Source organism: Microtus ochrogaster, unplaced genomic scaffold, assembly GCF_000317375.1.
Source record: "Microtus ochrogaster isolate Prairie Vole_2 unplaced genomic scaffold, MicOch1.0 UNK19, whole genome shotgun sequence".
Lineage (NCBI taxonomy): Eukaryota > Metazoa > Chordata > Mammalia > Rodentia > Cricetidae > Microtus > Microtus ochrogaster.
The window spans coordinates 2,048,033-2,075,461 of NW_004949117.1; the positions used below are offsets into that span (position 1 = coordinate 2,048,033).

Consider the following 27,429-nt stretch of genomic DNA (forward strand, 5'->3'; position numbering starts at 1 on the left):
AAAGCTTCTATTTTCCTTATCTAGGCTGCCACCATAGGTGTGGCCCAAATTAAAGGTGGGTCTTCTGACCTCAAGTGATAGGGATTTAAGGTGGGCCCTCGGGCTTAGTAAATTCCAGCTGCAGTCAAGTTGACCTCCATGAATGCATTTATTATCCGGTGCTACGGTCTGAATCGCCCCACTTCAGTAAAGTGAGGTACCTAGATTTACCATCCCTCACCTCTCTTTCAAACACGCTGACAGCCTAGCTTTATGCAGTTTCATGGTTTTCAAGCCTATCAGTAAGTTAGCAAGAGTTATTATATCTCTAGGTCTGATCTTTGCCTTTGTTCGAGTTTCAATTTGTACCGTGACCTAACAATCATTCCCTCCGCTTAGACGTCAAGTAAGCAGTCCAAACTAAACCAAATCTAAAACTGAACTCTTGGTTCCCTTCTTCCGTAGAACTAGCATTTATTCATTGGTGCACCAAGAAGGGAACAGTGCAGAATTTGGAAAGAGCAGATAGTCGGCTAAAGGCTTGAGCCCCACCCAGGAGGCGTGGAGAGGAAGGGAGGGGAGGAAGACAGGGAAGGAAGAAGGGACCACAACGCGCAGGCGCGACCCTCGTCAGCCCGCTTTGGCGGAGCCGCGAGCGCACATGCGCAGTGCGGAGTTTGTCCGCCTTTGGGCGCTGATTTAATAAAGTTTTCGCAGACACGCTCTCCTTTCCCCCGGCAAGATGGCGGAGTACGACTTGACGACGCGCATCGCGCACTTTCTGGATCGGCATCTGGTCTTTCCGCTCCTCGAGTTCCTCTCCGTGAAGGAGGTGAGAGAGCTTGGAGGCGGAAGAAGCTATAGGGACGAGAGAGGCGGCGGGAGAGGCCGGGAGGCGGCGACCGGGCCGGCACACGTGCGAGCCGGAAGCCGGCTCGGGCCGCCCTGACAGCGGCTGGGCCCCGGGATGGCAGCGCCCCGCGAAGGGGCGCGCTGTTGGGGTGCACTGGGCGGCGGAGATTCGGGGGTCCGAGGTGACAGAGCGGGGTCCGGCGACGCCGAGGCCACTGCTTCCTGCGTGGTGTGGGATCCTGGGGGCGTCCGTGGCCGTACTCGCCCGCCCGAGGCTGCGCTGGCGGGGCGGGAGGGGCGCCCGGTGCGCGCTCTCCGGGCCACTGGTGCTGTCGAAGTTTCAAAGTTTCTTTTAGGAACTGAGTGGGTGGGCTTGGGTTTGGGGTTGCTTTGCGCGGAATCCCTTGACATGATTCTCGTAAGCTTAAAAAGTAGCATCTGGCCCCTTGAATTAACAGGAAGTTGTGGATGCTTTGCTCCAAGTTTCCTGGGTTTTGATAGGTATTCGCTTGGTAGAAACCTCACGTATGTTGTCGGGGGGGCGAGGGATGAAGACACAGTGCCACAAGCTGCAGTGTAAACTTTGTTTTCTGGTGTCGATGTTCGGACGTAACGTAATGGGACTCGGTCGTTAATGTTCACCAAGGATGTAGTTCTGGGAATTCATCTTAACACGTTTCAGCGTTTTAAGGCTTTTGGACTTTGTTTTGGGGTACTGAAAAGAAATACTGGCTTAGAAATAATTAGGCTTCGTTTTACATTGACTTTTGGAGAAAATTGATGCATTTTAGTAAGTAAAGCTACTATAACATAAGAATAGAATTTTGTCCAGCAAAGTTGATGAATTCTGTTTCTGGACACAGATAACTGTAGATTGGTGGGTGGTTCGCGTTCAGATAGCTTTTTTTTTTAAAAAGTCTGATTTTGATGACATTTATTAGCTTCCAGATACAGTTTATATGGCAGGTGTATTCTTTATATTCATAGAAAGATTTCTAAAGACAAGTACACACGTAGATTACTCTAAAATTGTTGATAATAATAAAGTTCCGTGCTAAAAAATGGCTTAGCAGGTGAGACTTACTACATTTTTTTTCATTGAATTTTGTACTGTACATGAGAGATTAAAAAGTTGAGTGTGCGTTTTGTTTCATTTTCTGGGTACATGAGAATCCTTTGGTACATGAGAAATACATACGGAAATTCCTCACTTTCTGTGGGTAGCAGAGATATTTTGAAACTCCCTGAATTTCATATTCTTTGTGTGTTTATGCATTCATGTTTTTGAAGCAAATGGAGGAAATTGTAAGTGTAGATTTCTTTATTGCTAAGGCAAGACTATAACTGAGACTCAGTGGAAACTGACTCCTTTGAGGATGTTACTAAGATGGCCTTAGTACATCAAGAGGAAGACAGATGTTGGAGTGTCTGCTTAGCAGTTAACTAAATATTGGAACTTGGAATTTGGTTTTGTTTTTCGAGACAAGGTTTCTCTGTGTAGCTTTGGTGCCTGTCCTGGAACTAGCTCTTATATACTAGGCTGGCATCAAACTCACCTGCCTCTGCCTCCCGAGTGCAGGGATTAAAAGTGTGCACTACCACCTCCCGGCAAAACTTGGAATCCTGAAAAATCCAATTTAAAAAGGTAGACATCTCACCATTGAAAAACTTAACTTTTGTCTGTAAGGTAAAGTAGTACATATGAGACAGTATTGGCCAAGTGCTGTTAAAGTTTTTCTGTAGTCTTCAGTGGATAGAACTTTGAGGAGGTGCTTGTATCCTGAAAGCTAGACAGTGAGCAGTCAGGGATCGTGACCATATTGGCCAAGTGCTGTTAAAGTTTTTCTGTAGTCTTCAGTGGATAGAACTTTGAGGAGGTGCTTGTATCCTGAAAGCTAGACAGTGAGCAGTCAGGGATCGTGACGGATGTCAGGACTGACACATGGTAGGTATTGGAGAGCATGGTTTCCAGAAGAGGAACAACTTAGGTTCTCCATGTTCTCGCACTTTTATAGTTCTGCATAAAGGCTTTGAAGTTGTTGAATAGTTAAATGACTATGTATTTGCATATCACCATTTATTCTATGTCGAGACAGATGGTTCAAAGGCCCAAACCCTGGGCTTTGAATTTGGACATGGGTTAGAATCCTTGCCCTGTTTTAATTTCTCTGACTTCAGATTTTTTTCCCCTTTTAACCATTGTCTCAGTCATCACACCTCTCAGTGTGAGCTCTCTTCACATTATAGATTCGTTTGACCTGTTTGGGCCTCTGTTTTCCTTTTGAGGGAAGATCTTGCTGAATGACCTAAGATGGTCTTGAACTCCTTACTTGCATGTCTGTAACAGGAGGGGCTGTTTGTTGGGGTTTCTCTCCTGCCCAGTTCCCACAGCTGGCAAGTCCCAAAGAATCACACAGAAGTTCTACATAAGTTATAAAAGTGATTGGCCCATTAGCTCAGGCTTCTTATTAGCTCTTGTGGCTTATATTGACCCATTATTTTTATCTATGTCATATCAGTTTTCCAAGGAATGGATTTACAAGACCATGCCCAAATTTTGTGTGTGTGTGTGTGTGTATGTGTGTATGTATACGTATAAATGCAATTCAGCATCAGGAATGTATGTTTGCCAAGGACTTCCAGGGACTGAACTAATCTCTTGGTATGGCAGGCAAGGTGTTTGCTACTATGATCTATAGTCCATGTTCGATTTTTTAGAAACAGGATTCCCCTATGTAGCTCAGGCTGATCTAGAATCCTGTAGTAGGAGGTGCGGGCTGCTTTTCATATCGCCCGGCTCCTGGCTGCCCTGCTAGCTTATGCCCGAAATAATCACACAGAGATCTGTATTAATTAAATTGCTGCCTGGCCCATTAGCCACTTATTGGCTAACTCTCACATCTTGATTCAACCCATTTCTAATAATCCGTATGTCACCACGAAGCCATGGCTTACTGGGAAAGATTCAGCATGTCTGACTTGGCAGCTTCATGATGGGAGGCTCTCTGCCTGCCTTCTTCCTCAAAGAATTCTGTTCTGTCTACTCCACCCATCAAAAGGCCAAGGCAGCTTCTTTATTCAACCAATGAAAGCAACACATAGAAAGAAGACCCTCCTACACCAGAATCCCATTCCCAAAGGTCCTCCCGTTTCTTCTCCTGAGATCTGGGATTGTAAGTGCATCCCAGCACCCCCGACTTCATGAGCTCATTTCTGTGACCTCTTATGCTAGCAGTTGCTGATTTTCAGGCTGGTTAATCTGTTGGATTATGCCAGTTTACTCATCCATTGTAGCTTTAAACAACCCGTGAGCTATGCACAGTTTTAGGAATATACTTAAATAGATGCTTTAGTTATTTTGCAGAGTTCACGGGTTGAAGAATGTATGACTTCAGGAGATAAAAGCTTTGAAGTGGTTGTATTCTTGCTAGTAGGGTATTAATATTCTAGCCAGTCTGTACTGACATTAGCACTGATGTTTTTTATCATAGTCTTTATAGGCAGTTCCCTTTTGATTAAGGAAGTTGAGATTGTCTCATGTGCCTTTTGTCCATTTGTCTTAAGTGACTATTAAGATGTCACTGTTGAAGATTTGTGTATGATTTGTGATGTTCACCTTAGATTCTGTGATACATTATTGTGGGCTCTTCCTAGATTTTTCTTTCCTTGGCAAATTAAACTCAGAACATAAGTCTTATCTCTCACATAGATAAATGTCTCTCAGATTCCTTCTTTGTTCTCAGCCTTCATCTTTATGTGTGTCTATGTATATGTTTCTTTTCTATGAGCTAATACATGTTTCCCAAGCACGCAAATCAAAAACCTAGCATAGGTTGTTGGCTTACAAAATTGGTGCTAGTTTTATTTTAGAGGTACAAATGGAGAAGCTCATAAATGATTGCAGCTATCAAGTGAGAAAAATGTGAAGGTGTGGCCACATCAAGGAGAGGTTGGTAGGCATCATGTGGAGGCAAAGGATAATAAAGAGGTGAATATTTAAGAGCCTAGTCCTCATTACCTGTGTGGAGAGGGGGCAGGGGTTCTTGCTTTGCAGTGGAGAAGGCATAGAGATTTTTATATATTATAAAACTTCTAGAAAGAATAAAAGGTTGCTTGATAAAACAGTAATTAAATTGTTCATTTTCAAATCTTTGGGTAGATAATATGTTGAGTAATTGGGTGCTTGCTATTTTCGTTACTTTTCTTTTTACAAATAGGTGACCGTGTGTGGTTTGTGTGTTTGTGTGTGTGTACATGTGTGTACGCACACGTACTGAAGGTGAACCTAGGGCCTTCTGTACCCTAAGCCAGTGCTTTACTACTGACCTGTATGTCTGGCCGTGTGATGGTTTTTTCAAAACCGAGGGGCTAAGGAGAGATTTCAGTGCATTGGCTTCCACAACACACATGTGGAGGTCATTGGGACAAAGGCTAACTTTGTGAAGTCAATTTTCGTCATGCTCATGTCATTTCAGGGATTGAATGCTGTTCTCCTGACTTGCTTAGCAAGTGCTGTGCCTGCTGAACCCACACACCAGTCCCCCCACATATGCTGAACCAACTCAGCAGCCCATACAGAGACACATGCACACACATGCATTTTTAAATGATGTTTCATGAAGTATGATGTTGAATAAACAGAAGAACTTAGATATACTCATTAAAAGTAGTTTTTCTCTTACAGATATATAATGAAAAAGAATTATTACAAGGAAAATTGGATCTTCTTAGTGATACCAACATGGTAGACTTTGCTATGGATGTCTACAAAAACCTTTACTCTGATGATATCCCTCATGGTAAGCTTTATTTATCCCTCATGGTAAGCTAAAGCACATCCGATAGCTAAATGTGTGTGAAAATTTATGATATATGAGAGCTGTAGCTAAAAAGCCGATCTTAAAGTCTTTGGGCGAAAAACACAGAAGAGTCACAAGGATTCTAAGACGTGTTTCTGCTAGTGAAAGATGTGACTCTACTGTAAAAATAGGTGTCAAATACCTTCCGATCATAGTGTGTGCCATCAGAGCTGTGGCTATGCTACAGGCTGATTGCCTACAATTTTCTGAGGGTGCTGCACTCTATAAGTTTTGACATCATCAGGTTACTTGGGAGAGTTATTTTGAAAATGCAGATTTTGGCCGACAACCCAGACCTATTTGATGAGACGCTCCTAAGGCCCTGGAGGAAAGCTGAAGAACTAGGAGAGTTCTAGCCTGGCCCAGGGCAGTAGATGCTTCTTGAAGAAGAAAAGGACAGAGAAATGGTTCCTTAAGTACAGGAACCACGGCCTGAGCTTGGAGGTACACACCTCTGATCCCAGCAGCCTAGGGCCTGGAAGCATAATCAGGTGAGTTTGAAAAGAGCCTGGTTTATACAGCAAATTCTAATCCTACCAGAGCCCTGCCTCAAAGAATAAAAAAACATAGGAAATGCTAGAGGCCTTTCCCCCCTCTTTGCCTTTTCTTTTGCTGCGCATGCAACGAATTCACTTTTTAACATTGTTGTTTTTAATAGCAGGTTCTCTGCTTTTTCCTTTGGGCATGAACTTGGAAGTTTTTTGGGTTTTGTTTTGAACATCTATCTTAAGCACTGAGATTTATAAAGAAATGCTTAGGGAAAGAAAAGTCCAGTCCCTGTTGGGCCAGAGTGGTGCCTCATAGGGGGAAGCATTGCTGCAAATGCCTCATGACCTCAGTTTGCTCCCTGGAGCCCACGGTAGAAGAGAGAACCAGCCCCTAGGCTCACCCTGATAATCCTCATCGTTCACACTGAAAATAATTATAAATAAAGTAAATTGGGAACAGAAACAGTATCCAGGTGTGGAGAAAGAGCAGGATCGAACCATCCTTGTATAATGAAGACACTGTTAAAGTCAATATAGCTTTTTCTTTTTAATTTATAGGCAGTAACTATTTAAATTTAGTTTGTGATGAGAGTAAAGGGTTTTGGGTGTTTTTTTATTATTTATTATCTTGTGTGTATGATGTTTTGACTGCTTGTGTGTTTATATACCATATGTCCGCCTGGTATCCCAGAAGATAAAAGAGCCTCACATACTAAGAGATAGTTATGAGCTTCCCTGTGAGTGCTGGGAATCAGACTCAGCTCCTGGAAGAGGAACAAGTGCTTTTAACCACTGAGCCATCTCTCCAGCCCCATTATTGTCTGCTTTTATCTCAGCTTCCTAAGTGGCTAGAAGTACAAATGCATACCACCATAAGTACAAGGGCTATTGTTGAGCATTAATCTGAGATACTTTGCAACATAGATTATGTGTGAGTTTTCTCTATATTTTTGTGGTGGTATAGTGAACAGAATTTTGTTTGTGAAATTATAGTTTATATTAAAAAAGATTCTTGACCAGATTAAAATTGCATTCCTTGTAGTAATAATATGTAAACCTTTACTGTAGTGCCTGTGTTCATAAACTCTAGGGTAGTAGTCAGTCAGGAATTAAATAGGAACAAATAGAAGGATATTTGTAGTGAAATCATGGAAATGTGGAGCCGGGTGATACTTTACCTGTTCCTGCCTATTCTCAGTCTAGTCACCCCGCCCTTCCTTGTTTGTGTGTAGATTTCCCCTCCACAGTAGGAAGATGAAGCCCTCTTTCTCTATGTGCCTTTGGGGCTCTAGTGAAAGGAAGTTGTGCATTTGGGGAAGGTGTTGAGTTGGTGGTTCCTGGCATGTGAGGGAAAGTAGAAAGAATAAATAAGTGTGTATAGTTTGAATTAATGGAAACTAGACAGTTTCATGGAGTGGTGTGGTTTAACTCATGGTACCATTTCATTAGCTTTGAGAGAAAAAAGAACCACAGTTGTTGCGCAACTGAAACAGCTCCAGGCAGAAACAGAGCCAATTGTGAAGATGTTTGAAGATCCGGAAACTACAAGGCAGATGCAGTCCACCAGGTAATCTGAACTCGGTTCCTAGAAGGTCTCTAACCTGGGACCCTGTAGTAAAAGTTGAGGATCTAAGTGAATGCCTCACTTGTTGGTTTTCATGGATCTTTATTTTTTAAGGCTTGTATCTTATAGCAATATATCTTAGTACTAATTTATTTTTTTATGTGTATAGTGCTCTGCTGAAAAATGTGTATTTGCAAACATGCCTAGTGTGCTTAGTGGTCAGAAGAGAGGGTTAGGTTCCCTGGGACAGGAGTTACAGGTGGTTGTGAACCTCTGATGGAGGCTGGGAATTGGAACACAGGTCCTCTGCAAGAGCAGTAGGTGCCCTTAACAGCTGAGCCACCTCTCCAGCCCTAATACTATGATTTTAAGAAAGTTTTTTAAACCAGCTAGTCATACCTTATCATGCCCTGGCAGTTCAATATGTCCTGGTCCTTGATAGGAGACATTTGTCAATATTTGGAGACTGAATGTCACATTGGAGGCGTGCTGCTTGCACCAAGGAAGTATACAGGAGGGAATGCTGCTAAACTTTTTGTGTTCAAGATCCGCCTTTCCCTGTACTCCTTCCCAAGAGTCAGCCAACTGAAAGCGTTTTGGAGAAAACCCTGTTCCTGGTGGATGCCTAGAATGCCTGGGTTGCTTTCCAAAGGAGAAACCTGAGCTCACTTACCGCTTACATTCTTTTACATTTTTCAATGTCTGTACTCATCCTAGCTAAGATTATTTTCTTTCTTTCTTTCTTTCTTTCTTTCTTTCTTTCTTTCTTTCTTTCTTTCTTTCTTTCTTTTATTACAGAAACAAGAGTTTCTTGTTTGGTTTCCAAATAAGTCAATTGCCTTAACATTACTTAATGCTTTGAAGCTTTTGGAGTTATTAGAAATATTTAAAAGTAAAATGTGCTAAAATTGAATGTTACTGATGTCATGTCTTAACTACCAATGTGTTTACTTCAGAAAGTGTTAGTGACTTTGCTTTGCTGTTGGTTTCTATAATATATGTTCAAACCAAATTTTTAAGAGATTGGCTCTAAAGTTTTATTTGTGATTTGGAAAAGTCTTACTTGATATTATTAGACAAGCTGCAGACATTACACAGTTACTCTGCCATGCTGTAACATGCTATGCACTATGCCATATTACACTAAGTGCTTGTGCAGACATACAGATAAAAAGCTGTTCAAAGGAGAAAACTCTACCTTTCTTTATGAATATGCAGAAAGTGAATGTTGAAATAATCCAGATGTTAGATGAGAACAGATGTTTTAGGATATGTTAGACACATAAAGATTGGAAATGGGGACTAGAGAGATGGCTTAAGAACATGTACTGAAGCAGAGGGCTAGCCCCATTTCAGGTTCACACAATTGCCTACAGTAATGTGCACTATACCCACTCAGGCTTCTACTCATAGCTAAATGTATCGAGAGTAACCATTCAAAGACAAGGTTGGAGATGGTGACCTAAAGGAAAGAGCAGAATGCATGCAGGATGTACTCACCACACTGTAGACAGAGCCTTGCATGATGGAATGAATGGCTCTATGCAGATTAGCTCTTTGTCAGTTTGGTAAAGCTAGACTAATCTGGGAAGGGGAACTTCCTTTGAGGAATTGCCTCCATGGGATTGGCCTGTAGGCATGCTTGTGGGGCGTTTTCTTGATGAATGGTTTTCTATGGGAGGGCCCAGTCTATGTATGGGGAGAGAGGGGCAATGTCACCCCTGGGCAGGGTGCCCTGGGTTGTATAGGAAAACAAACTGAGCAAGCCAGTAAGTGGCATTTCTTGATGGTCTCTGCATCCCCTTGGGCCTCCAGGTTCCTGCCCTGACTCTCCTCAATGTCTGATTGGGAAATGAACCCTTTCCTCACAGGTTGCTTTGCTTCAGAATGTTTTATCATAGCACCAGAAAATAACAAATGAAGGCAGGAACTTAGTTGAAAACAAATGAGGGACTCAGCTGTTACAAATGTGTACTCTAATAGACTTACAAACTACTTTATTTTCACAGAAATGGTATTTTTCTACTAATCTTTTAGTTGCCATTGATCATACAGTGCATTTCCTATACTCTCTCAGAAAGTAGACAGAGAATAGTGAAAGTCTGAACTTTGTGCACAGTTTTTTATTCAGTTTTGTTCAGTAATTTAATGCTGGCAGGGCTTCCAACGTGTGCCCCAGGCCACAGCATACTCCCACATATGAAAAAGCCTAAGAAAACATTTTGCTTTTTATTCTTTCTCCTTTGGTGTCCTTGTTCTACTTGTCTTTTACTAGCTTGTTTAGACCTAGAGTTAATGCAAAACTAATTTAAGAAAAATTAAGTTGGGCTATTTGGCCGCTTGATCTGAGTAAGAATTGTGTGAGGTTTGTGACACTGTGACCTAGGTGCCATCTAAGTTTGGTCTTCAGTCAGAGCCTGAGAAATCTGAAAGAAAAATTTCCAAGTTTGTATTTATTCTTATATCAAAATTTGACATGTGCTATTTGTTTTATTCTAGAAGTTATATTTCTGTTTAAGTATTAAGAGATAAAGTGACTTTGGATGCTAATGTAAAGTTAGAGCTGTGTATTTTGTGTTCTGCAGCCTATAAACCATAATAATGCTCACTTTTTCCAATGTTAAGGGATGGTCGGATGTTATTTGACTACCTAGCAGACAAGCATGGGGTAAGTATTTTTTTAATATTAAAAAATGGTCATTTTTGGAAAAAGATCTTTAGAGACTAAGGCTGTGCACAAATTTATAGAATTCTTAGGTTAACTTAAATAACAACTGGTATGTTTTTAAACACAGTTTTTGTAAAAATCGTTGATGATGGGGAAATTTTTGTTTATAATCCCCATTTTGTAACAAATCCTCACAGTGTTTGCCTTCTGTGGATCATCATATAATAGTAACTCTCTCTCTCTGCCTAAACTATGTAGGCCAAACTGTCCACAAATTCTGGTGATCCTCCTGCTTCTGTTTTCTGTGCTTTGGTACAGAATATTTAGTAGTTTGTTGTTTTGAGCCTTCAGTTCTTTTAGATTTCTTCAGTTTTATTTTGTTTAAAAGTTAATAATGTTTTGAGGCCAGTTTTCAGAAAAAAAAGTTCTATTGTGTGTGTTATTTTTGTTAACAACGTTGGAGGTGTCCATGTGCTTGGTAATTACTTTAGTCAACTTAGTGGGCTTACACCGAATGTCAGCTGTAGTTCAAGTTTGTTTGTCTGTTTATGTTTTTAGTAAAATTGTTATCAGTACAGTTCAGAACTCTGAGGTAAAAACAATATTAAATGTTCAGTTCCATGCATACACACATATGTACATGCAATCAAGTATTTCTCTGATTAGTGATTATTGGTGGCAATTGTTCATCTAAAAGAGATAAATGAATAGAATTTTGCAACTTAACTGTGGAAACTTCTCCCCCTCCCCCAGTTTAGGCAAGAATATTTAGATACACTTTACAGATATGCCAAATTCCAGTACGAGTGTGGGAATTACTCAGGAGCTGCAGAGTATCTTTACTTCTTTAGAGTTTTGGTAAGTACCTCTGTGTTTTTGTTTTCCTTTTACTCTGCTTCTAGAACTTTTCTGGCTCCTCAAAAAAAAAAAATTGTCTGTTGAGTCTGTCTGTTAAATTTTAAAACAGTCATTGGCAAAGGAGAAAGGTAGTTTACATTTAAAAACAGAAGAAAGGAAGGAAAGAGAAAGAAAGACAGAAAGAAAAATGAGAAGATCCTTCACAGCAAAACCCAAATAGAAAACCATAATAGGGCCTCAGAATTTGAAGGGAGGGCTGCCAAGATCGGATGGAAGTAAACATTCTTGGAGTACAAACCTGGAGACCTCAGTTTGATTCCAGAGTCTATATCAGGGTGTATAGAGAAAACCACTCTGCAAAGCTGTCCTCTGACTTCCACACTTACTCTGTGGCAGCCTGCACCCATGCATACATAGGTATGCATGCAATAATAATAAATACAATTTAAAAACAAATTTGAAGGGAGCTTTAATTTGACCTTGAAATCCAAAAATAGGAAACCATTAATGTATGTGAATTTTAATGTTAGCAGAATTCTATCTTATCATGGGTTTATTATGATACTGTCAACAGAGTGAATGACACAGGTTTAATAAATGTACCCAATCTGTTCCTTGTTCCGAACAACTGATTTTGTATTTTTTTAAATGTGCTTTAATGTTGACCTAATTTTTATTTACCCATATCAACTAATAAAAAGTAAAGAAAGTGATTTCTTCATTACATGGAGTTGTGGAGGAGTTTGAACAGTTACTAACTGGCATTGTAGTCTGCTCAGTCACTTCCTAGATTGTGTGCTTTTGCAAAGGGAACAGAGCCTGGTACGAAGCCTGATTAAAACTCAGGCTTCAACTTAGCAAGTTTTCTCATTCTCTCTTCTATTTAGGTAATCGCTGTAATAGGTACTCGTTAAAGTAATCAAAGTGCTCCTCTTATCTAGCCTTTTATGGAGGAAGTTATAATTGGGACTCACTGTGGATTAATGGACCAGTACCCAAGCCTATAGTTATTTTAGTTAATTTTAGAAATTAGAGAAAGTCCTGCTTAAGTCAGCAACTTAGATTTCTTTATTTTCTCTTGCTATTTTTCTTCTAGTTTTATATGTCACAAAGAAAACATTTGGAGCATGCCGTCTCTGGTGCTTTCCATGAAATTCAGGTTTCCTGTTTGGGGTAGTTAAAGAGGCAGATGATCGTCATTTATTCAGATTTCTCCTACACTGCAGTTGTATGGGACGGTCTCTAGACTACCCACTGTCCTTCCTTCAAGGAAACAAATCTTTTCTGCCCATTTCCAAGCTTGATTTAAAACATTGTTTGCTCATTCTCTCATTTGTGTAAATGAGTTCATTTACGGATAAGCTGTGATTAGCTTGCAAGTGCACTGAAGGTAATCATTGATGTTGACCGTGACGTGACTTATCAAAAAATTCCATCGCTTTTACCTTGAATGTTAGCAGGGACTGAAGAGAGCAAAAGTTGATTACCTTGAGAATATAAACAGCTTAAGCTAGGGTTGTAAAACCAGAAGCCTGGTATGATTACAGGTCCATGAAAAGAGCCGGTTATTCATATCATCTGTTACTTGTGGGAGTGAATTTTGAGAATGAAGATTTAGTGTCGTGTTAGAGTTCCAGCACAGTAAATTTATTGTTGCTGGTCAGTGAGTGAACGTGCCATTTTCCTAAGACATGGAAACTTAAGGTAACTGCTGGAAATCCAGATATTGAAACTCTTCTAGTATATCCACGCTTGAAAGCAGGTTGCTGTGAAGAGCCAACTGGAATGAGATGGAGTTGAGCCAGCGCAGTGCACACGAACCGTGGGGTTGCAAACTTGCTGAAGTTGTACAAAAAGCTTTTATTCCACCACACATTCTAGTTCTGTGAATGTCGTATTCATGGAGTGCAGCTTAATAATTAGCCTAATAATTTCTGTAATTAATGGATGCATGCCTTATAACTGGGGGTTTTAATATTTACTTTAAAAATTATGACACATAATACTCTGTCTTTAAAAACATTCAACTATATACCTTCACATTATTCCTAAGAAATCTTATCTTGAAATTCCAATAATAGAGAGCAGCAAATGGAAATTGTCTTTCTTAGAATTTATGCAGAATTTTATTGTTCATTTCATAACAGAAAAGATTGGAGCTGGGTACAAGTTTTTTCTTTTGGTACATTGTTACCTAATGCAAAGGAAGAACAGATGATTTACATACTGCCATTAAAAATTGTAGGTGTTTATTTGAAGGTTTAATAGTAAAAATAAAAGCTTTGCTTTGGGTTTGGAGTGACATGTTTTAATTTAGTTATTTCTTTTGCATTAGACTTTTTTCATTTCCAGATTTTTTTTTCCTGGTGGTTGGGTACTCTTGAATCTATGGTTGAGGAAACATTAGCTATGAAAGAGCCTTTGTAACTGTGGGCTGAGATTAGAATTTGACTCTCCAAATGACCTATTGTAGGTCAGTGTTTATAAATTAAAGCTGTGTGACCCTAGATTTATTTTTAAAAGACTTGGTGACTTTTATAATATGTTGATTGTACCGTTTGGATGTGAAACTTCTTTGCATTATGCTTCAAAAGTGTATTAATTAAGATGAAATCAGGAGAGTTAGTAGACATTTTGGAATGTTTTTGTTTTGAAAGTTACTGAATTTTTATTAAGGAAGGATCTGTTCTCACTTTAGAGCCTTTGGTCTACCTCTAAATATGACCATTAAGCAACTATTGAAAGTAAAAGTTATTTGAAAATACCTGAACCATTTCTGATCACTGTTTTTTAGGGTTGTGTCGTCCCCCCTCCCCCCACCGCCCCGTTAGAATTGAAGATGTATTGAGGTTAACAGTCAGTGGCATATCAATCCCTTTAAAATTACTTTCCATGGTTCCCAGACAGCTTGGGTAACAGTGACTCACTGAGCATTTGCCAGTTTTGACTCTGCCCACTGTCCTGTCAGTTTTAAAAGGTGTCTGGTTCATGCAGATTCCCAGGCATCGCCTATACTCACTGTCTCTAATTGGAATATGTATTGAGTTGGTTGACGGATTAAGTGTTTGTTGAATTTGATAGCATTATAGACTTGATGAAATTGCGTATGTCAGAGGTGGGGTGGGGTGAGTATGTGCACTCAGGATTATTGCGTGCATTTGAAGTACCTTACTTACCCAAAGTAAGGTTGGGTATTCTCTATGACTCTATGCATTATTCCTTTGAGACAGTCTTTACCTGTACCTGGAACTAGAGTAACAAACCCCAGCGTATCTCACCTCCCCAATCCCAGTACTGTGCTTAGAGGCGGTTTGGTTTGTGGATGTTGGGATCCTAAAATAAACAGCTGTTACCCTACCCACTGAACCATCTCTGGCTCCTGATGAAATGTTTTAATCATTATATAATAGGAGCAATTTTATGGAACTTTATAAAATGGTTTTTGAATTTCAATGAATTTTGGCATGCATCTTTCTCATTACCAATTGGCCAAGATATTTTTCTGAATTTTCAAAAAATTTTACATGTATGAGTATTTGTCTAAATTTGACTGCACCTTGTGAATGCCCAGTGCCTACAGATGTATAAAAATAACAATAATAATCAGCAATAAAAAAAAAACAGGGGAGGCATTAGATCCCCCTAGAGCTAGAGTTATCGATGGTTGGTCAGCCACCACGTGGGTGTTGGGCATGGAACCTGGGGCCTCTGTTAGGACAAGTGCCCTTGACCACTGAGCCATTTCTCTGCCCCCAAGAATATGTCTTGTGTCCTCTTTGTCATTGTACTCTAGTCCTAGTCCTGGACATTATTGATTTGCATTGTGTGCCTACAGACTGGTTTTGCTTTTTTTAAACTTTGATGTGGAATGATAAAATATGTATGTTTATGTCTGGCTTTATCAGCAAGGTTTGGAGATTGTGTTACAGCAGCTATCAGAATTCTTACTGCTCAGTGGTATTCCATTCTGTGCATGTACTTCTGTTCAGGTTTTAATCTATTCATAATCATTTGGATTGCTTCCAGTTTTAGCTTATTAACAATTGTGCGTGTTTATATATGGATCATTTTGTGGGTATACTTAATGATAGAAATTGGAACAAGTGGCTTTTTGATCATGTTTCAAAGAAACAGAGTAAATGGTGTTTCTTAGGGACTAAATGGCTACGGGACCTGGTGGGACATAAACCTCCAGTCAACATTCTTGCTGCACAATATTGAGACTATAACTAATTGTTCCTACAGGTTCCAGCAACAGATAGAAATGCATTAAGTTCACTCTGGGGAAAATTGGCCTCTGAAATCTTAATGCAGAATTGGGATGCTGCCATGGAAGACCTTACTCGGTTAAAAGAGACCATAGACAATAACGTGAGTTATGTGTTCTGGATTGATTCTCTGAAATTTCTATGTACTTGTCGTGTTTTCTGATATGGGACAACATTGCTCTCTTAAGAGGGATAAGACATAAAACTCTTTTATATTTGGGTTTTTGGTACTGTTTTGACTTGACCAAAAAAGCATAGTTGATTTGCTCTTGTTAACTTTGAAGACTGACACACTTGGTCTGACTGATAAAGGAAAGGATTTAGCCCTTCACGTCTGCTGCAGCTCTTGCACCTGTTTACTACTGTGCCAGTGGAAACCGCCTCCTACTGTAGAGAGCTGTTGAAAGGTGACGGCTAGACCCACGTTAATGTCACCCACCTACACTGTTTACTTTTGCCCTTGTTTATACAATGTCTTCTGAAGTGATTATAAAATGTAATAGTTTGAAATATCAGAGATCGTGAGAAGAGGATAGTAGTCAGACTTGATCATAATGCCTGGCTAGTATACGCCTTAGACTACGGTCTAGTTCTGATTACAGTTTTGAGATTGCATATGTTTAGTGCTTGTCTGTTTTTCACATACTAATATTTCCTGTGTATACATTTCTTAATCCTTCAGTCTGTGAGTTCTCCGCTCCAGTCTCTTCAACAGCGAACGTGGCTCATTCATTGGTCTCTGTTTGTTTTTTTCAATCATCCAAAAGGCCGTGATAATATTATTGATCTCTTCCTTTACCAACCACAGTAAGTTACTTCACTGTTTAATTTTAGTTTTTTGATGATCTAAATTTGTCACCTGCCAATTTTGTTTGATTGTAGTGTGTGTGTACTTGATAATTAAAAACCTCACATGTAGCTATTAGTTAAGTTATTTGATAACTCTAGGCCCGTCTTTCAAAATTCCTCTTAAAGTATGATTTCTGAACCAACAATATAGATATCATGAAGACTCAGGGCTCATCCAGAGGATTAAATCAGACTTTGCATTGTCACAGGGGCCTCTGTTGTCCTGCATACAGCTGGTCCTCTATTTTAGTGGGTTACATATCTGTAACCAACTGAGAAAATTTTCATTTTTACCAAATATGTACTGGTACTTTCTTGTAATTATTCCATAAATAATATAGCAGTAACTATATTTATCAGTGGTAATCACAGCCTACAGACGGAAATCCCATATCAACAGAAACTATATATTATTAGGTATTATAGGTAATTAGAGATTATTTTAATTATACAGGAGTATATGCAAGCTGTAGCCCATAATTTTATAAGGGACTTAAGCATCCCTAGATTTAGACAAACAATGGCATTTTGGAACCAATCCCCTATTGATATTGAGTGTTGACTATATATTCAAGTGTAAGGAATTAAGACTTATGCTAAATTATTGGAAGGGAAAGAAGGGTAGAGGTTATATCATGGAAGAGTCCCTTTTGTATCAACTTACCCTGTCCGGCCTTTGGCTTATCTTGAGTTGATAAGAAATCTACCCACTGCATTGTAAATTTGTTAACTATTGTGTTGTTGGCCAGAAGTTTTATTTTGTTTTTATTTTATTTTTTTGTTTACCTTTTTAAAGTTCTTACTGTTACTGAGGTTCTCTGTGTACCTCAGTCTTGCCTAAAACATGATCATCCTTCTTTGACTCACAGATATATACCACAGATTTGACTCTTACAGATATAAGGGTGTGTGTGTGTGTGTGTGTGTGTGTGTGTGTGTGTATGTTTGTGCAAATAAGTAAGTAAATAAATAAATAGTTTCTGATTAGTTGTTTTGTTAGCCAAGTAAGAAAAGTCATTTACCAGCAGGGATTCAGTTATTTTTTATTTCAGCAGCCAAAGACACACAACCAGGACAAATGAACTTGTTTGAAACTAGAATGGTTGCTGAGGTGGGACCAGGGCCGTGGCCTGGGAAAGGTAGATGTTTTCTGAGTTAAAGCTGCCCTTGGGCTCCTGTCCTCATGCACAGCAGGACATGGAGATTCGCTTCTGCAGTCTAATATTCAGGCTGAGATTTCAAAGGAAAACAGTGCTTTCATGTCAAATTTATGCTTTAGTAAAGTCATTTCAGTGACAGCATGATATGAATTACAAGCCAGGCCTTGCAGCTTTGTGTGTTTTCTGTTCTGTCCAAAGCTAAAACAAGAAGCAGAACTTCTTGCTGCACAGATCTGTGACTGATCCGTTCAAACTCACATCTCACTTCTAGAATGTCATAGACCTCATTACAAGCACAAAGGAAAGTCCCTTATTTCTAAATTCATTCAGCTAACTTCAACTGGAAGTGATGAATCTGTAGTGCAGTTGCATGCGAAGAAGCAATGTCAAGACAATTTAATTGAATTATATAAGCAATAAAGTGTTCCCATATGCTTGTCAGTAGATAGCAGTAGTTAGTATCTAGAAAGAAAAATGATTTTAGAAGCTAGATATAAGAATTGGGGGTGTTAGCTTAGTGGTAGAGCTACATCTCTGTATACCTTTCTGAGACCCTGGCTTTGAGCTCTGGCATTACAACATCTCCACCCCCCCCCCAATATTAAGTATTTGGAAATTTTATTATAGGTCAGCATTAACCAATAAACATTTTAAAATGTGTAATAAATCTAAAATTTTTTTATTTACTTTTTTTAAAGATGATCTCATTGAGCCTACCCTGTCCTTCAACCTTAGTGTCTAAGGATGACTTGAACACCTGATTTTCTGCATCCTGCTCCCAAGTGTGGACAGGTGTGCACTGTCATGCCCAACTCAATTGCCATCAATTTTTTTAAGCACTTCTAAATTTGAACCCTGTTAGTTATCCCCAATGAAGGAATTCTATTTGTCTCATTACTTAACGTATGTTTTTAAACATATACTCAAATGCTTTATTTTAATTTTGTCATTAGAATAGTTTAGAAATTTGACTTCTCTTCTGTAAGTACCTGTGTAATCATCCTAGTTCTTCACGTCATTTTTGTCAGCTTCTATGTATTTACAGAAACGGTATCCCAAGGAAGTGGCTCACAGGAGTATGAAAAGAATGCAAGTTTAGCATCATATGATAAGTTTGCAGATTATTAGGTATTAAATTCTAAAACCCTGAAGAATTCAGAGGAATGTGTAATGCAGTGATGTGTGTGCACTTGCATGTGTATATGCATGTGTATATGTTACAGTCTAGGAGAGCATGGGAAGTCCATATTTAAAAGCTTCCTGGAATTTCATCTTCTGAGAAGTTTATAATTGGAGGAACAATTTCTTTGGAGTCAACTTTATTGATGGGAGCTGGATCTATACTCTAGAACTTGAATATATAGCTTTGAGAAATCATCTTTACAGACATAATTCTGAACTCGACATCATACCTGGTGAGGAAGGTACTCAACTAGTATGTATTGGATCTATATAAGGAAGTTGTTAGAGTAATGCAATGACTTAAAAGGTTGTCCAAAGTTGCTAGTAGCATAATTTGGTAATTAAGGGTGAAGACCCCATTGGCATTTATGTCACATCTATTCCTGTTTTTCATGATTAATCCAGGCCATGTAATACTTTAATAATGTCCTCATTGTTTCTACTTTTCCATCGGCAAAATTAGTTTGTGTACGTGCCCAGTGTTCTGACTGTGAAAGTACCTGCACATGCAAGGTCTCTCTCCTCTGTTCCTATGAGAGAGTCTAAGTCATAGCTGTCTCCAGAGCTTTTGGGATAAACTAATAGTATATCTAGAAACCTTCCAACATCGATTCCGCAATAGTAAGGACTTACTGGATTCTTGAATGAGTCTTCCTACTCACTCTTGGAAGTAGTGGTACAATTCCCATCCTCTCATTGAATTCTGCTGGTTTTGTAGGTAGTTGTTCCCTTAAATGTTTGCGGACTTAAGTTAAACAGTGTTGACAGATGTTTCCTTTAATTCACACTGCATTGTTTACATTGAAAATTGTGGGAGTTTAGTGACTATCAAGTAATTGTTGTATTTTTACTTTAGGTACCTTAATGCAATCCAGACGATGTGTCCTCATATTCTCCGCTATCTGACTACTGCCGTCATAACAAACAAAGACGTGCGGAAACGCCGGCAGGTGCTGAAAGACCTAGTGAAAGTTATTCAGCAGGTAAAACCAAACCCTTAAATCGCTGAAACCTTAGTTGTGATCTCTTCTAAAGTAAGACTCTGGAGTCTTAGGTGAAAATATGTAAAGTGGAAGGGAAGTGTACATGAAGTTAGAAGAGAGACAAGCCCTAAACGTTTACTTCTGTAAATTCCCAGTATCTTTGTGACAGATGTGGTGTGAGTGATGATTGGTGCTTTCTTCCAAAGACTCTGGCTTGCTTCTTGGTGGTTTGGGGAGTTGTAACCTGCACAACTCAAGAGCTGCTTCTTGGTGTTTTGGGGAGTTGTTACCTGCACAACTAGATGGTGACCCTTGGAATAGAATGTATAGTAAGATTTCTTAAGATGGACAGAAGCCACTGCTGTTAGAGTTATATTGAGCTTCTCAAAAAAACAAACATAAACAGTCTAAGAACTCTTTATTTAACATAATGCATTTATACAAGGAAGCAATTGTTATAGTAGGGTTATATCTTCATAGCTGAAGAAGTTCTTCATTGTTTATTGACTAAAGGAGACTAAGTATTAGAATTGAAAACTTCTGAATAATTCTGAGAGTTTAGAGACTTTGGACAGTATTCCAGGCCTACTGAGTTACCTGGGATATGCGTTTGCCTAGGTGCTGTGAGAATAGGACAGTGGATTATTTGCTGTTAATTAATGATAAGAAAACTGGAAAGTGGTGATACTTTAAATAGGCAATGTGCTAAACAGTGCTCCACCAGCTCTAACTGGACATATGACTTGATTTTACAGGAGTCTTACACATATAAAGACCCAATTACAGAATTTGTTGAATGCTTATATGTCAACTTTGATTTTGATGGGGCTCAGAAAAAGTTGAGGGAATGTGAATCGGTAAGTATGAATTTTTACTAATCAGTTTACATTTTTAAATTTCTAGACGTGGTATTGAAGTAATTGAATTAAAAAAGAAGCTAAATGGGTTATTGGTAGAATGAAGTCATGTAATTAGCATTTGTCTCCATTGGTTACAGAAGTTAAAAAGCCTCAGCTGTTTTGAATGCATCTGGGTCTCCTTAATTCTGTTTTTCTAATCTGGTTCATATGTACATATATATCACAACTTTGACTCATTTGGAGTTATTTTTAGAATTTTTTAAAGGATTATATTTAACATTTCCTATAAACCAGGAAATTTTTATAGTTATGATTTTATACCCAATCTTTCCTTTTGTTTAGTTGACAAGTTCTTCCAGAGAAAATCTGGACTTGATATGTAGACCTAACTGTCAATGGACTCACAGAGACCCATTCACTTGCCTCTGCCTCCCATACACTGGTATTAAAGGCTGGCATCTTTACGCTCTGCTGCTACTTTTATCATTTGTTTTGTTTTGTTTGATTTTTAAAGAACTTTGTAATGTTTGTGGGCACACATGTGGAAGCTAGACGAGAGCTTTGTGGGGCTTGTTTGTCCTTTCACCGTTGCGTGGGCTCCAGGGTTTACGCTTGCTTGAGATGCTTTACCCCCTGAGCCATATCCAGGGCTTTGCCACATCTAGTTAATTAATTAATTGATCAGCTCATATTCACAACATATTTTGTGGTTAGGTCAGGGTTGAGCGCACAGTTTGTTATTTATCTTCAACTGATCTTAGGCCCATGATCTTTGTACCTTAGGTTCTTGAGTGTTGGGATTGTAGGTGTATGATGCCATGCTCAACTAATTTCATCTTTTAAAATCAAATTTTGGGAAAAAGTGTACAATTTAATTAGGATCTTTTTTCTCTAAGGGGAAGAATGGAAATATGTATTATGCTACTTTTTAAATATTATTCAACATGGAAAACTAAAATCTTGATAGTTTGTAATCTTATAACCATGTGATCATTACCGTTGCTGTTGAAATAATCTCTTTTAACTGTTACTGTCTTTGAAATAGTAGCCATTCCTGCACTGTTTTCTCAGTCTGTTTGTCTTGTGTTGCAGAAAGTTCATGTCCTTAGTCCATTTCTTCTTTTTAGTAGTTAGGGCATGTTGGACTAAACAACATGCCAGGAAGTTGCTCTGCTGTTTCAGATCATCAATGAAATAAGGAGCCACTGAGGCTTTCTTGAAGTTTTTCTTCCATCATTTTATAACTACTTGTTTAAAATATTAAGGATTTGAAGCATGAGCAATATTCTAGAAATTGGTATGCTGTAGGGTTTTTAGGTAGATTATAGTGAACAGAACAATAAAGTAGAGAAAGTGAGTCAAGTTTTAGAAACAGTCGTCAGCAACATTAATTTTATAATCTATTTTATGCATATAGGTGCTTGTGAATGACTTCTTCTTGGTGGCTTGTCTTGAGGACTTCATTGAAAATGCCCGTCTCTTCATATTTGAAACCTTTTGTCGTATTCACCAGTGTATCAGCATTAAGTAAGAACACTCAGATCAGATATATATTTTTCTACCTTTATTTATAATCTGTGTAATTGCCATTTATTATTATGATACATGAAATAAGATTTCATTTGATTCCATTTTTGTTTCTCTTTGCTTTTAGAAGAAACAGAAAATTTGCTCATGATTTGTGAAAATCTTAATGTGTTTGAATTTTGCGAATCTTTAGTCTTTATTTGTGTGGCAGAATAAAATTTTTGCAAGTGACAAGTTGAAAATCTAAACTTCCTTTCCATTACCTTTTTAAACAGTAAATAGTGTCGTGCCCTTAGGAAGGGCTATTTAAGATGGTTTTCAGCAGTAGGGCAATGAGTTAGCCCTTAGCAAATGGGAAATTTTGTTGTAAGACCACTACATTTGGTAATAATTTCTGTTAATTAAGTTTGTTTATTTAATTACATATTTGAATTCTCATATAGTAAGCTGCTGTGACATCCTAAAATGTTGAAACATGGAAAGCTTGTGGTGAAGTTGAGTTGAAAGTTTCTCTGTTGTGTGAGAAAATAATTGGCAAAATTGTGAAATGTACATGACCTATTAGAAACTAATTTCATGTATTAGGCTTTCAAAAATTATTAGTGCCCTTTGGCCACAGATGAAGTCAAATATAAAACATAAAAACTTAGTGCTTTTCATGTTTGCCTCTGAGGAATTTTGTGTAAACCAAATTCTGTTTCTTAATGTCATTTGTCTTTGGTAAGAGATCTACCCATGCTTTCCTGATTTTAGTGGGTTGTCCTTGAAGTGGTTGTCCATAGTTAGACTTGCAGTGTGATCCCTGGGCCTTTCTTAGGGGCTTAGGGCTTCATTGTAGCTTGCAAGCGTGCCTTTTTAAATTGATTTTCCTCATAGTCTTAATAAAAAATTGATGTGTGATTTAAAAGGCAGGCACATCACATAGGGCTGGGTTGATGGACAGCTACCTGGATTAGAGGATTTGTTTTGGAGATTTGTAATTGGGCTTCTCTGTGAAAAAGGAATGCTTAATATTTTGGTTTTCTTTTGTAATTTTCTCCATTCCCTCGTAGGCTGTGTTCTCTTTTGTGTTGGAATTGATTTGTTTTGTTTGCATGTGTATTTGGCCAGATACATCTTGCTCCTATGTTTTATAGCGGATCTTTGTTGAGTGAGTAAATGTGCTCTGAACATCTTAAATCATGAGGCTTCTTTGCATTGTGCTTCTGAGGTGTCATGGATAAGGAATTTGTGATAATTCTCGCTCTTTACATTTACAAGTTGGTATTGGGTTTATGTTTACTGTGTTTGACAGTGAAAGAGACCAAGTGTTCATACTCTGGTGAAATGTGCAGCCTGGTCATGGTAATGGACTAGGACTCTGAATGCTTATGGTTTTGTCTGTGTTGATTGCTTGGCTTGCTCTTTTGTACTGCCAGAATCCAACCAGGCCCTTGTAATTGTTGGGCAAGCTCTTGAACACTGACCTGTGCATTAAGTTTTCCTATTTATCTTATGGACATTTTAATTTTCCTTGGATCTCTTTTCTCTTCTGCTAGACTATCTCTAAAACATCTTAAACTAAATTGCCAGAGGCATTCCAAAGCCCTGGGTTCTTCTAGTCCTTGCACTGCATTTACTTGCGGTTGTCTGAACTTCTTTTTGCCTGCCTTAGAAGATTAAAAGTACAAAAAAATTAGTTATTTAAGGAATATGTTGATGTGGATGGATCATTTTTCTTCAAAATAGTACATTAGGCATATTCAGGTTAGTATGGCTATGAATGTTTTCAAGTAACAGAAGTTTTGAGCTGCAAGAGCCCTTAGAAAAAACTATGAATCCAGTACTGCACAGCTATAGAAAAACTGATTTTAAGTCTTTTTCAGTAGGGTGAGTGTAGAAAAACAGAACTTTCTATGCTGGTAGAGGAACTGTTTTCTATCTTCATTGTTCAGCCTGAGCTACTTGAAACATGACATATATTTCAAGTTCTAGAACCAGAGTTTTCAAATGTTGAGTATGCATATGTGTGCTGGTCTGTGTGGAAGCAATTTGGCTGACTGTCACATGCAGTATTACTTACATGTATAGTTGCGTATGCATGCAAGTATATTAAATCAGGCCTTCTTCATGATGTTTTAGCATACATTTTTCCGACATTTCTTTGGAACCTCACGACTTGTAGAAACTAGTACCCGAGCCTGAATCAAATTGTGGCTAGAGTGGGAGTCAGGCAGTTAGGTATTCATTCGGTGGCTCCTTTGTGAGTTGCATGGCTCTCTTTTCTGGGTGCATAGTAAACAGGAGCTCACAAAGGTCTGTATTCTTGGGATGATTTATCACCGTCCTTTGTTTCCATGTAAGAGACAAGTGATTCAAGTGAGGGAAAGCTAGAGGGATGGCCTGTGCAGAGACCCTAAAGTAAAGTTGGGAGTGTGAAGAAAGGTTAGTGTGTCTGCTGGAGTACAGTGCTTTTCATGGTGAGAGTAGATGAGAAACCATAATTAAAGGAGCAATTGAGGGACTTCCTTCTAGATATGAGGTACATGTCATGTCCAAGAGAATGTGTTCCTGAAGAAGGATCTGAAAGTCTATGCAAAATATTAAGTCAAACACTGTCTATAAAAACTAAATGTGTACGTCTGTCTGTCCTTAGTATGCTAGCAGATAAACTGAATATGACTCCAGAAGAAGCTGAGAGATGGATTGTGAATCTGATTAGAAATGCAAGGTTGGATGCCAAGATTGACTCAAAACTAGTGAGTATTATAGTAGGTTTGGTACATGCTGTTTAACAGTCACGGAATAACTACAGATTTTCCATTAGAAATTTTATTCTGTATACTGTGTTTGAGACAGAGTCTCACTGTGAAGCTGTGACTGCCCTGGAACTCACTGTGTAAATGGGGCTGGCCAGGTCCTCCTCTGCTGGAATTACAGTCATGCACAACACAGCACTTGTTCAGGAAACTTTGTTAGGTTAGCCTGGTGATGCAGGCCTGTAATTGCCCCTAGTTGGGCTCTGAGGCTGGATTGAAGGCCATACTGGGCAAATACGCTCAAAATGGAAAAGTAAAACCAGGATGGCAGCCGTCATCAGGCCTAGGGGTATACCAGGACAGGACTGTAACTCTGACAGAGTTCCTGCCTGTTCCGTGGCAGCCCATTTCTGGTACTATATGTCCCACCAAAAAGTAGTTGGGTGACAGTGTTTTGTTTGAAGGTGGTAGTACCTCCTACGTTTTCTTGCTGGGTGAATGTTCTTGTCCCCGTACAGTGTATAGGTGTATAGCAGGCAGGTGGTATTGTGTTATGCTCAGATTTACTGAGACGCTCCACTCATTGGTTTTGCTACAGTAATAATTTGTCTCTCATTTTAGGGTCACGTGGTAATGGGTAACAATGCAGTATCACCCTATCAGCAAGTGATTGAAAAGACAAAAAGTCTTTCTTTTAGAAGCCAAATGTTGGCCATGAATATCGAAAAGAAACTCAATCAGAACAGTAGATCAGAGGTAAGAGCCAAGCATTTTCCATTCTGTTTGGTATTTTGCAATAATGTAGCAACTGTTACATGAACATTGAGAACATATCAGTATTGGTTAGTTCTAATTTTGTGTTTCCTTTTAAGCTTTTAAGTATTTTGTTCAAGAAAGTAAATTTTGTCTTAAATATGTTAGGTTCCTAATTATAACTGGGTTTTTTTTTTTCTTTTACTCTTCTTACGTGACTTCATTAACTTGCTTCCTCAGGGCTCAGCATATCATGTTGATGCCAATAGATGATACCTTACGTGTGCTTGAAATATGTGTGTCCTTTCTAACGCTAAAGACATAGTTCTATAAAAATACTGCTTTCTATGCTGATCTTACATAAATTTTATCTTTTATTTGATGTTCATAAATAACTGTCCAAAAATATCCCCTTCTCTTTTTAGTAGAGATCCCTCGTTTTAGACGTTCACGGAATTTGAGTGGCCTTGTGACTTCAAAATTCCAAAGCATTTGTAATTATACTTACACACTGAGCACATACAACTGAGGGTAGAAAGTGTTAGTAAGTAACTGAGAATATTTAAGGACTCATTGAATTGAGACCAGATAGGTTAGAGCGGATTTACAATTGCATTCTACAACCAAGTCTAGTAGAACTGAAACTGAACAGTAGTTTATATGATAATTTTTTCTTGTTTACTTTTTTCCTCTATGTCCAGAATAAATTTGATTATTGTTACCATGTTAGTGACTGATTATTGGTGTGCTTTATTCCCGTCCAAAAGCTGTACCAGTGATGAGATGTTTGTACTTCCTTCTTCTCTCTTAACATGGGGTTTCCATCTTGATGGTTTCTCTCTGCATGTATTTTAGGCTCCCAACTGGGCAACCCAAGATTCTGGCTTCTATTAAAGAATTCTAAAGAAAAGAAGAAAAAGGAATCAATAAAAGACACAGTAACCATTATATATATAAAGAACAACATACATTTTTAGGAGCATTTGACATGTTTGCTGTAAATTTTGGAGAATTTGAATAAAATTGGCCATGATTCACTTTTATCTTGTTTGAGTTTCCTTGTATGTGCAAGTGTGTTTTATTAACTTGGTTTTCAAACAACTATATTCCTAGTTGCTAAACCCATATAGGAGATCCATGTGTAAACCCAGTTTCCCAGGGTACTGTAGGACAGTACATTACAGAGTATTGGCATGGGAACAGTATGTGTAAGTGGTTCTTTTTTAAATATGTGCAGATTTGTGTACCTTGTGGTTGAGGTACAGAACTATCTTTAGGTCACCTCAGTAGTTCTAATATGTGGTAGCCACTAATCTCTATCTCTGAGAATTTTACAAAAATGAAATTAGAATCAGCCTGCCTTATTGACAAGTTTTACATGTACAGTTGTAAGAGGAAAAAATTCTCAGAGCAACAAATGTATCTATATTAAATATAGCATATAATCAACAAATTGTCATATAGATCAGTCCTGTATTTCTTTTATCACTTAGTAGGACTCCTTTTGTTTATTTACCATATTGTAATAATGATGTATTTGTTGAAAGATACTTTGGTGCTGTGGGACAATGGTTTTGTCCCACAAGACCTCAATTTGTCACTGGTTTAATAAAGTGCTGATTGGCCAGTAGCCTGGCAGGAAGTATAGACAGGGTGACCAGAATAGGAGAATTCTGGGAAGAGGAAAGGCTTAGTCTGCAGTTGACACCCAGACACAGAGAAAGCAAGATGAGAATGCCTCGCTGATAAAGGGTACCAAGCCACGTGGCTAACACAGACAAGAATTATGGGTTAAAATTTAAGAGTTAATAAGAAGACTGAGCTAATAGTCCTACCAGTTT

General features: G+C 38.6%; 1 protein-coding gene across 1 annotated transcript; it reads left to right on the forward strand.

Annotated features, from left to right (window-relative positions):
• Positions 1–634: 634 nt before the first annotated feature.
• Eif3e (eukaryotic translation initiation factor 3 subunit E) lies at positions 635–26,631 on the forward strand. Its single transcript, XM_005367513.2, has 13 exons — positions 635–811; positions 5,516–5,630; positions 7,628–7,745; positions 10,368–10,410; positions 11,164–11,268; positions 15,514–15,639; positions 16,219–16,343; positions 19,584–19,710; positions 20,466–20,567; positions 21,988–22,097; positions 24,733–24,835; positions 25,457–25,591; positions 26,444–26,631. The coding sequence occupies exons 1-13, from the start codon at positions 722–724 to the stop codon at positions 26,480–26,482; spliced, it is 1,338 nt and encodes a 445-aa protein (XP_005367570.1). The 5' UTR covers positions 635–721; the 3' UTR covers positions 26,483–26,631.
• The last annotated feature ends 798 nt before the right edge of the window (positions 26,632–27,429 follow it).

Excerpts from the sequence above, each read along its gene's own strand:
- Eif3e (XM_005367513.2), top strand. The coding sequence starts at position 722 with ATGGCGGAGTACGACTTGACGACGCGCATCGCGCACTTTCTGGATCGG. Across the intron at positions 10,411-11,163 it reads ACCTAGCAGACAAGCATGGG|TTTAGGCAAGAATATTTAGA; the intron begins GTAAGTATTTTT and ends CCCCTCCCCCAG. Across the intron at positions 15,640-16,218 it reads AAGAGACCATAGACAATAAC|TCTGTGAGTTCTCCGCTCCA; the intron begins GTGAGTTATGTG and ends TTAATCCTTCAG.